Below are 12,090 nucleotides of genomic sequence, written 5' to 3'. Positions count from 1 at the left end.
TTTTGTTTACTCAGGAAAAACAAACAGTGTTAGAACTAGCTAGAGCTGTAAACATCTACAGAACTCAATCATACATGTCTTATTTCCTGTAGGACTGTATCTCTATTCTGATATGGCAAAACTAGGCATTTCTCCCATTGGCAAACACACAGCAGGAGGAAAACTGCTGAGTCACAAACAGCACAGACAGCAGCAAAAACCATTCCAGTATTAACAGATTATTTGTACACGTTTTTAATTTGTATTCATACTGAAGCCTTAAATAACTAGGACATATTTCTAAGGTCATTGTCAAGCAAACCATACTTCTACAAATTCAGATGGATGAATCATGAAGCCCATGGAAGACAGATGTTGAGAGCCCAGTGCAAGCTCCAGTTATAATTCTTCACTTAAACTGTCCTTGGAGGAGGGAGCAACAGTTGTGGTGATTTGTATTACAAAACCAAAAAGCTCCAAATCCCTTTATCTTTAGGTGCTACAGTACAACAATAACATTAGCAAACATTACAAGACTTAGAATACACAAGGCCAGAGAAGCAGTGGTACTTCCTCAGGCTAGGTATTTTATCTTGCTACCTGCTCTAGGTTTCACTGTCATACAACAGTGTCAATCTCCAGAACACTGATGTTGCTAGAACAGGATAAATTATATTTTAGGCTCTGACCTTGCAAACAGGAGTTGGGAATCCTGAGTAAAACCCAGAACAGTATGCTTAAAACTAATCTCCCTATTAACAAGGCCTACAGAGAAATAACAAATGCTCTGCATACTGGGACAGGGTTTTTAAGTAATTTTACAACAGCTTTGTGGAACATAAGAGGCTCCTACAGTGACTTTTCATATGCCTTTGATTAAATAGTACACATAGGGCAGAGAAGAAGAGATAACCTTTCATTTCTCTTCCTTGCAAAGGGAGTTCTAACAATGATTAACATCAATCACTGAAATACCAGAATGTAATAGGAAAATAAAATCCAAAGAATTTATTAACTGTTAGCACTTGTATCTGGTTTCTCCTCTTATACTACCAATACACTAACATTTTAAGTTCTTACTTTGTTATATAAACAGAATTGTCAATCTTAGATGTTCTGTTTGGGTTATATTAAATTGCATCAATCCACGGGGGTATCTGATGCTGCGCAGCTGCATCAGATGCTCAGTGACACAGCACTCCTAAAAATAAAAGCCAAGATTGTGGAAACATACATATTTTGAGATTTAGAATGATGTCACAGCTACATAGTTCTAATCATCATTTTTGAAGATCAGAATTTAGGACTTCAAAGCTTAAATCCCTACTTATCATCTGTTACGTAAAATACAGGCTAAAATAGTCCGTAGCAGACAGTCCCAAATGGTCAGTGTGAATCTCAGGGGATTGGAGGGAAGGGGGGAGGTTTGGAGGAGGAAAAAAAAAATAAAGAGACAAGCAGTGAAAGAAGAAGCATGGATTAGGAAATAACATGAATGGTATGGTAGCCTGGTACTGAAATAACTATACAATTCCAAGGTTCACATTTTGTATTAATTTTGTATTTGGGCCAGGGGAAAGACAGTACAAAAGGAAACAAGAGTTGGTTTGTTTGGGTTGGGGTTTTTTTTTCCCAATATTTTTTTCCTCCAACTCTCAGAGAAGATTCAAAGAATTGCATTCAAAACTGTGAAAATTATTTAATGTGCATGGTATAAAATACCAGATACAGAAAAGTAATTAGAGAACAACCAAACTATGGGGTATTTTCTACCTTGGGTGTAGAAAAACAGCTCAAGATAGTCATGAATAAAGTAAAACCAGCCAGACCCACTAGAAGCTGCAAGCAGCAGCAAATTCCTACACAGCATCCACATAAACACTCCAAAGCAGTAAGTGCAGCCTAACTCCACTGCTCTACAGGGCTGCAGCTTTTCCTGGTGTGTAGATCAATTATCTATGTATGCAACAACAGGAGCAGGGAAAGGAGGTATAACATGAAAGGGAAGTCACACCTTCAAATAATACACGAGGAAAACTGCGTTAGACACACACAGCAGGCAAAGATGGTAAATGTCTAAAATACAAGCAAGGCAGGACAGAGCTACTCTATTATCCTGGTCTGACTGGGCTGCATTTTGATCATTTTTGTGCTTTCAGGTTTCTGTTCCAGACCACTATCTGACACTTGGTAGCAGGGCTATCTATATCTGCTAGACTGGCAAAATGTTGCTGCCCTTCTCAGTGTGACAGAATAAACATAGTCTCCCACTCTGCCTGCCTTTCCCATTTCTGCATCTCAGCCATACGCTCCAGAACAGGAACCACATGCAATCTGTTCTCTCCAGCACAGAGCACAATAGAACAGTGGGCATGACAGGAAAAATACATTATCAAAAAATATATTCTATGTGATGACAATGGCTGCACTGCAAATTTAAGCCATACGATGCCAAGGAATGTGTGTTAATTATATTACAAAGTTAAAGAAAAAAGGCAATGCAAACTTAGTGGAAAAAATAAATCTTAATTATTTTGTTATTGCTGTTCTTGCCAGAATCCCTAGCATCCCACATAAGAAACCAATTCTGAACTAATTTTGAGCGGAAACTTTCTTCTATAAATGCAAAATACTGCCCAATAAGCAAGAGAGGGAAAAAACCCAAATACTTTAAACCACAGGAATTCTTAGTGAAATGGATGAAAGGACAATTAATAAGCAACATGTTGAATTTTGCTTCTAAGGTATTGATATGCACACATAGCACAACTACTTCATTTTAGATTCTGCAAGCCTCTCCTTTATTCTCAGTACACCTTTAAAAAGAAAAATCATGCCCCTAACATTAAAAAAGTGATCAGTCATATAAACTCTACTTGTAACCCTTTAATCTGTTCAACCAAAATCCCAAGAACAATTAAGAATGCTTTTCTTTACCACAGTAGAGTACTTTAATGATTATCAATTAATCATATAACCAACAACCAAAGCTAGAGGCAAAAGGGCTTTTTCCTCTAGTATGCATGGGGAACACAGGCTATGCCTAAATGATTTTCCAGTTGTGCTCCAGATGCTGAGCTCACACTAACCTGCATCCACACAAAGAGCTGTTGTCCCACATTCTACTTTATATTTTTCACTGCTGAATGCACACATGCATGGGCACTTAACAGCAAAATGAACTGAAATAATACCAGGACAACACACAAAGGCTTTAGTGATTGTCAGCAGACACCTGCCTGATTCATCCCAGTCTCTTATATATAAAAAGCTTGCCTTAAGCCACTTTCAGAAAGTATCTTACATGCACAAAATAAACACTCCAGCAGTGATTTAAGCTAACCTGCTTGACTTTGAGGACTGCTAATCCACTTCAGTACAGCAGGTAGAAGTGCACAGCTGAGAAGTGACACCACCTTAAACCATTTTTTAGCTTTGACTTGCCACACAAGACTTTATAAAGAAACAGACTTGAGACTCACTATTTTACTCCACTATTACAATTTCCTCCTTGAGTAAGGTCAAATCTGTACATATAAAAGCGTGCCTGACATGGGCATACAGAAAGCCTGCTGACATCATGGGGACTTGAAACTACCCCGATCACACCAAACTATAGTGTATGTAAAGAGTCACTTAGCAGCACAATAACTTCATTAACAAAAAAACAACAATCAAAAGCCACTGCTCCAACAGAATACAATCACCAACACTAAGATCATTTGCGGTTGTGGAAGAGTAAAATGCATGCAACTATTTCCTACAACCTGAAATACTGCAAGCATGCAGAGGTCTAACATACTTCAGCAGACACTATAGAAAAACTCACCTGTCTCTAGCTCCAGAGAACATTCTGTACCACTCTACCATCTTAATAACTAGGGGAAATGAAACCCCTACTCATTTATTATATATATATATATATATATATATATAAAAACACACACACATTTAGCTTTTAAGTAACACCAGAAAACTCTGTAGATATTTAAGTGAGGCACATTTATTCAAATTGATGTAACTCTTTGAGATGTCTTTCACAAAACAGTTCTTTTTCTCCCCACAGACTTCCGCCTTCAGAAAACAGACATTCGCTGTAGATTATTTAAACTTGGAAAAATGCAAGTGTTTTCTTTGAAAAAAATATCTATTGTTACAGCAAAACCTTGGGTTTCCTTTCAAGCAAGATCATATGATTACGCGTTTATATTTTACTTTCCGCAGGAATTTACACACCCCCCATTTGCATCCTGTTATTCATTTAGCGTTTCCCTTCACTTCAGCATGCTGCGTTAATAAAGTGGAGCCTTGGCTCAGCCTGGGCACTCAAGGTGACAATCAGTGCTCCCTCCTACATTTGTCAGATTTATTCTACAGGGTTTTCCACATATATCCAACCACACAAAACTCTCTTTCAAAAAAATCATTCTGAGAAGCATGGCACAGAGAGAGCATGAAAATCAAACCTGCGGCTTTTCAGGGCTTTTTTGCTAATTCTGTTCTTCAAAGTAGTAATTTTTCTTTTGGAAGGTGAATTTTACTGAAATAGATTCCATTTTATTTACGACAACTAAAAGAGTATAAACATCGTAATTTTCACTCTTCTGTCTGTCAGTCACAAATTGATTGCTTTTGTTTATCTTCACTAAAGTCATCGATGTTAGTCTTTAAATACCTTCAGGTGGAGACTGATACTAACCTGATTTGTAGTCCTACAACACAAAGATCTGAAAAGAAGTAGCAAAAAGACTTTCTGCTAATAAAACCATTTAAGACAGCTTCTACTGAAGGTATCAATTCTTTTTTTCCCTGTAGAGAAATCATAGCCTTAAGCTCTAAATCATAGCCTTAAGCTTTTTTCCAGGACTTTCAAGTGCAAACTGGGGGGAAGAAGCAGAAAGAATAAAAATCAAGCAATCCCATTCCACAAGAAATTGGAATGAGAAATTAAGATTTACTATTATCACTCCCTCCCAAGTAAGACAAAAACTTGCAATTTTGGAATTATTTCAGAAAACATCACTAAAGCAACCACAACAAAACACGTTTCATTGAGATGAGAACTTCTTCAATTCACCAAGAGAACACAGACAAGTAAAATAATTGCTTTTACAGCAGTCTACCTGAGACAACCTCTTGCAAAGATTTTCATGAAACTGAGGTGCCAAGAGAACTCTCATTTGATGGGAGAAAATATTTGCATTTGAAAAAAGCACAGCTAGAAATATTTGGCCAGCTCTAGCTTTAGAGGTTAGACTTCATACTAAGAATTGTCCTGAACAATCACAGAAATCAAGACACTTGGATATATTCTTCAAACAATAAAACAGAATATAAATTCATATGCACTAATAAACTGAAGCCAGTTGACACAATAAATGAAAACAAACATTCTGTATTCCTGCAGGAAAATGGGGAACTATTTCAGACAGGTTTCTAGAATCCTTTTATCCATATTTTGGAGGCTGAGACAATCTTAAACTGAAGAGGACTGAGGTTATTTTACTGTCTAAGAAAACTTGAAATTTATTATCAACTTCATTGCAATCAAGATTCTTTAGCTACAGCTGATCAATAAGATTTCATCTTCAATATTATAACTGTAAAATCTCAGTGACTGATAAAAGAAAAGGACAATTAATTAAATACAAGCTCCTTGCTTTATTCCTGCAATGAATAGGATCAGACTACTCCTGCCTTTTAAGATACGGGCACGAAGCCAAGCAGTGCATCCCACCAGACAGAGCAGCTCAGGTAGTGAAGGAGAGAGAGGGATAGGACTCCTTGGCCAGCTCAGAGGTGACCAAGGACACACACTGCTGACCCCATGACTACTCTGAGTGCTGCTGTATTGCCCTGGCCAGGACGGGGGTCAGTGCACACCTGCCCACATAACTGCAGAACTTTAGCTGTCGCTTTAATGCCTCATGTCCTGCATTAATCAGGGCTTGGACATGGGAAAGATTTTGTCTCTATCCTTTACAAGTCACCTTTGCAATAAACTGTAGGAAGGGGCACTATCAATTACTCTGTATCAAAGCAAAGTCATTTTTGATGAATCATTAAGCAAAATGCAGCTGGATGGGAAATCCTATGACATATTTTGAAACAGTAATAGTTTTACTAAGGCAATTTTCAGAGGGGGAAAAGAGAAATCTCTGGGGTATCTTTGACAGTCTGATGAAAAGTATTGAAGGACTCATTAAGGGCAATATTACTTCCAAATGCAAAGCTTTGAATGAATGGTGACCTAAGTGAAACGTAAGTAGTTACATTTGGTTTCAAGAAAGTGGAAAGCTTACTTTATACAGTTACATTGTATATATTCATGCAACTGGAGGTTCCATTAAAATGCAGATAAATTTAACAGTTTTAAGCACTTAAACAGCTGAAATCAACATACAGTATAAACCGAATTTTACAAGCAGTTCAAACCCAAATAAATTCCCAATGCTTACCATCAAAAAAGCTTTTTGCTCTCAGGTAGCTGACGCTAAGCCTAAGCACAGAGAGCTTGTCCAGCTTGGCGATGACATCCTGCGGGAAGGGCAGCAGGCTGGCCAGGCGGTCCAGCTCCGCGTTCAGGCGGTCCCTGTGTCTCTTGGAGGGATTGGATTTGGCTCCTTCAGCTGGAGACGGCTTCACACTGCGGCAGAAAAACAAACACGATGTAAACGCCAGCTCCTCTCCAAAATGAAGGCAAATATTTGCTGTGCCTAATGTTACGTATTGTCTCAAACTGTAACAACCAAAATGGTTTCCCGGGCGACTTTGAACCATTTTAGGTTATTTTTTTTTTTCCCAATGGGAAACAATCTCCCCTCCAACACACAGTGAAGCAGTTTGACTACAATGTCTATTTCAACTTTTTAATGAACATTCAAAACCTTTTAGGTTCAACAATTTTTATAAAAATCTTCCTATGCTTTCAGTCACGTATCACTTGAGTTCTCGCAAATGTCAAATTCCAAATATACCGATAACTTTCATTGGTATTTGTGTACAAATAAATTTGGCAGTATACACTTTTTCACTTCAATAACAATTTCTCACGGATGTCCTTAATTTTTATCAGTTTGGAACAGGCTAGTATTAATTGAATATAACAAAAGTTTTAGCAACTTCCTAGGCCTCCAAAATTATACTAAATCCATGAGATATAGCTCAGCCAGCAGGTAAAATTTTTGCAGGAAACACTGTGAGCTCATCCCTTAAATCATCTTGCAGTTGAAGGCACTTCATTTGAGTACAGCACGGGAAAAGCATGCCTTTGTACAGTACAAAGAACTATTTAAAAACCTTCGTGTTATTAATTACATAATGAAGTTTTTGTAAACTTGCTATTTTCCACTCACATCCACCCTGAGCTCCAATTCCAGATACTTGGATATTCACTCCTTCCCACATACCAGAAGTCTGGGAAAAGTTTTAAACCCCTGCTCATTTAAATTACTACTAGTCATTACAAGTCAATACTGAAAACAACAATTTATCTGCCTAAGCCATAGTACATTTTATGTTCTTTATTAAACAGTCTTCTAATTAGAGAGTGAGTCATTGTCACTTTTTCAGTACTGCAGTTCTACGTGAGATCTACAGCAGTTATCAATTTGTGCTGCTCTCACAGAAACTTTGGTTCTGGAAGAGGCATCACTCAAAAATACTGAGCAGAAAGACATTCAGCAGCTAATTTCTTCAGTATTTCATTTAATCTGCTCCCAACTGTCATCCTTATATCAATTACATGATGAGCAATTGCAAAACTCCAAAAGTTATTTTTGCCACTGCTTGAAGTAAACCATACAGAAAAGTAATTTCATCTTGTATTTTCAGTCAAATAAGTACTGATAGAGTGGACACTCTTATTTTAAGCTTGCTTTTACTTTAGGTTTCAATTACACCTCTTGTTAATTTAAATCTAAGCCCTTCTTTTTACAGCCATGGCTTATTCAATTGTCACTTGTCAAAAACTTGCACTTCAGCCTGGCTGCCTGCTCCCCAGCACCACAACTGCCCTTTTCCACATCAAAGGAGCTTTATGTGGAGCCTGGAAATGCAAAGATGCTATAATGCACAATGTTGATAACAGAGAAATATAATGTATCAGCAGAAATTACTTCCCAGATGGATAAAGTTAAACTTGCTGCAGAATGAATATTGTAAATTAGTAGTGTTTTAGCCTAAAAACATTTGAAAAGTGGGCAAAACAGTTGAACCAAGAATTAGGAAAATTCTTTCTCTTAAAAAAAACCATAGGTTCATCATCATTGTCAATGGATGATTCACTACTTGGTTAGGTGGATGCTTCGGTCACACATCACGACTTTGACACCAGCAGTTCACCATATTCCCAAGTGAACATTAAATAATTTAGCAAGGTTTCCTTCATATTCTCTTATGCTGGCAGAAAATTAATTTGTACAAGCCATATAATTAGCAAACTTACATATAACCCTAAAAAAATAAAGTTAAAAATCATTGAACATTAGCAGCAATATTAAAGGGTATTTCTTAAATATTTTTATGTATTAGACTGTTTCTAAATGTAGAAACAAAAAAACAAAATTCAAACATTCAGCATTTAACAGCTGTATAACAACCAGTGAACAACTAGCTACTACCAAATCAAAGTGGTCTGCTTATTAAAAGCAGAGGACCTCATAGAAACCATTTAAGACATGCAAAATTTACAAAACATATCAGCACTAAGTAACAGGCTTTTCTATCCTAACAACTGTCCCCTGCTTTGCTTTAAACTTGCAAATTGACAAAGCAGCTAAAACTATGTTCAACTTGCAGTCATCTCATCAGATTGTCAGTTAGATGTGATTGTTTTTCTACTTTTCATTTACTTTCTAAAAATTTATCTTACTTTAATCTAGCTGAAAGCATTTCTGACTACTAAGTTACCCATATTTGCATCATAAATCTTGCCATATTCTCTCCCCCAAATCAAACACCGATTATCCCTAATTTTCCCCTTTGTCACCCAACTAAAACTCATTATATAAAAATGGATCCTTCAGTGACAAAGGGAAGGAGGGCAGAAATGCTGGGGGCATAAGCAGCAACTTAACCATTTTCCATCCATTTATATAAGCCCTTGATGCTAAAGGCAGCCCAGATTCAATGCAGAAAATTGTCTTCAAGGCAAATTATGTACTATGTCAAGATTAAATCCATGCATGTGCTTTATTTAAAAGAAAAAAAGAAGAAAAAAAAGACTAAAAAAATGAATGTATTTAAGCTGATCTTTCCATTCTTAATCTTCTACCTCTCATAGAAAATCTGTATTCTCTAACAAAGGCCAGAGGTCTCTGTACACTCCGTGCCTCTGGACTTATCTACAACCCTTGTCACCCAAGAGCTGCAAGGCAAGCAAGAACACTTAATTTTTTGATTTAACAATTTTAAAGCATTTCCATCACAACACCAGCTGACTGCTGTTTTCACAGGTCTGCTACAGCATAATTAATTACAAGTTTTCACTACACATGCTCATCATGTGCACCTTCATAGGCATTAACCTCAAATGTTTAAAAAGTGCACAATTACGTGAGTCTTAATTATTATCAAAAGGCAAAATTAAGTTTCAATATTTACATGCTAATTTGTATTACTTTAGAGGGAAATTTTAGTAGTTTCTGAGAAAATTCAAAGAGAGAACAAGTTTTTGTTCATAACAACCTAAAACACTGGGGGAAAAAAGTAGAAAAGCCAAACATTGAAAAGCATGATACCTTAATAACAAGACTGAAGTGTGAAATGAAATCAGAGAACAAATGAATATGCAAAAAGAACACTACAGAGAGAGACACATTTTAAAAAGACTAATTTGTTAAAAACCCCTGATTATTAGTTCATTAGAACTATCTTATTCCTTAGGAAAGAGGGATATAAGGAAAAACATACAAGCCACCTAACTAATAGATTTCATCTTCTCAGCTTTGAATATTTTTCATCTCATACTTAATAGTACATGCAATAACATATCTGTTTCCTATGCACAGGTTTTCACTCAGTGGAGGCCAGGTATGTAAAATCAGTTGTGAAACTAAGCAAGTAACAGAATCCTAAAAAATATATCTTTATTTACTTTAGCAACTAAAAAATACTTCTAAGGATTTAGTTTTATTTCCCACACTGAATTTACAATTGCTGAAAATTCAGCTGATGGTTCCTTTGGAAACAACAGATAAGAATTACAGACTATCAACCTGTTAAAGTTATTGTCAACCAATCTTAAAAGAGCAGAGACCCTTTCCATGGCTCTTTCAGCAGAGACTGAAACCAGTCAAGATTCAAACTGATGAAGGTATAAAGTTGTTTTATTAAAAAAAACCTCAGTGACATGCTACTCATCTGGTGCTGGGCTACTATTTTTCATCCAGCAGCAAATAGTTCAGGTTGGTTTGGTGCATTAAGGATTGAACCAGAGTGATAGAAACATCCAGAACCCCAATCAAGGATGAAAGTCTGACACTCAGTTTTAACATATTTCACAACTTTCTAAGATAACAAGCCAGTATTTATTGGGAAAAAAGAAACAAAAAATTATGTTCCTGCTTACCGACCACGTTACTTATACATGTATACCTCCATTTGATGTAGATTCTCTTTCTAAAAAGCATTCTTTTGCAAGAAACATTAACCAAAACCAACCAATCAAAAAAACCCCAAAAACCTTAAAACAAGAGACTTTTAACATGTAACATAGAGTTACCCCAAGACTGACAAATATATATATATAAGAATTTTATTCTATGTAAGACAACAGTCTTACTACCTCCAATTCAAATAAGAGGTGCAGACTGCTTTGTGACAGATACTTCTTTACACAAAGCAACATTTTAATGATTATTTTTCTTTTCTGATGAACTTCCTTTTTGAAAGCTTATTCCGGCACTTTTTGTTTGTTTGCCTTGAATGAACACATAAATAGTTCCAATTTTTTTTAATTAAAATGTGTTTTCTGCTTTCTAATACTACTGTGACTACTCATTACTAAATATCAATCAGTCACAACTCTGGAGTACTTAATGTCCCAAATACATTTAAGATAACAAAGAAGAAAACCCTATCTTTTTTTTTTTTTAATTTGATCTTCTAGATAAACAAATCATTATGCTTTTTGCCTCTGCATAGCATGAAACATTTAGAACTCCCCACCCCATTCCTTGTCTATTACATTCATCCAGTTACACAAAACAATTCTTATCCAAACACTGAAAAAAAAAAGAAAAACAAACTAAATCAGAGCTAGTAGGCAGAAAGATATAAAAACTGCAAGTTGGAGCTGTACTTATATAATACCTTTCATCTCACATTAGAATCTATCTGCAGTAAACCCCACTTCAATAAAACTTGCCTTTTTTCCCTCCAACTACAATGCCACTATATTAGTTCACGTTTAATCACTAGACAAAAGAAGTTGAAGACTTGGAAAAAAAGACAAAAACAGAAAGCAGGGGCCACGCATTGCCCCCAAGGCTCAGTGGGGAGCGGAACATCCCCCAGCCCTGCTGCCACCAGGGGGACTCACAGGGTTTAAACCTTAAAGAGGGAGGAAATTGAAAGACTCCAAGGTAGTGAGAAAGTGATTTCTGTAGCATATCACAAGCAATTGCAGTGCACGTGTTTAGCATCTTTTTCTTCTCTCCCCTTACATGACAAGATAACAAGATGAATTGCAGGAACAACTGCCTACTATGTTCCCCCACAACTGTGTTTCTTTTTCAGCTGCAGTACTGTAATTCCCAACTGAATCAAAAAAAGGACATTTCAACACTCGGCACAGTCAGACAACAGCCTGTGATTCCCTCTCAAATTCAGCTCTCTGCAGGGCAATAGTAGAACCTGGGAGCCGAGTTGTAAGGAGGAAGTTTCTTAAATTGTTATAGAGTTATGACCATGGCTTTCATGAGTTATTTGTACCTGAAACAAGAACTATTTCTTCTGCTTAATTTTTTTCCCATGGCAACTGTGGCATAGTTAGACCTTCTTCCATTTCTATAAGCTGTCTACACATCTTACTAATTATTATGCTCCATTAAGATGTACATATATGACAAATAAAACATTAGAACTATCAACAGATATAATTTCTTCTAC

At 36.4% G+C, this 12,090-nt stretch overlaps 1 protein-coding gene across 1 annotated transcript in view; it reads right to left on the bottom strand.

Annotated features, from left to right (window-relative positions):
* The window catches only part of AHR (aryl hydrocarbon receptor), a 61,711-nt gene that overhangs the window by 47,406 nt on the left and 2,215 nt on the right, over positions 1 to 12,090 (bottom strand). Inside the window, exon 2 of the mRNA XM_058029352.1 lies at positions 6,438 to 6,625. Within this exon, the coding sequence (XP_057885335.1) occupies positions 6,438 to 6,625 (188 nt within the window). The remainder of the gene's footprint in view (positions 1 to 6,437; positions 6,626 to 12,090) is intronic.

Source organism: Melospiza georgiana, chromosome 1, assembly GCF_028018845.1.
Source record: "Melospiza georgiana isolate bMelGeo1 chromosome 1, bMelGeo1.pri, whole genome shotgun sequence".
In the NCBI taxonomy this organism is placed as follows: Eukaryota; Metazoa; Chordata; class Aves; order Passeriformes; family Passerellidae; genus Melospiza; species Melospiza georgiana.
Note: the sequence above shows the minus strand (reverse complement) of the source record. Positions and strands in the feature narration are given on the sequence as shown.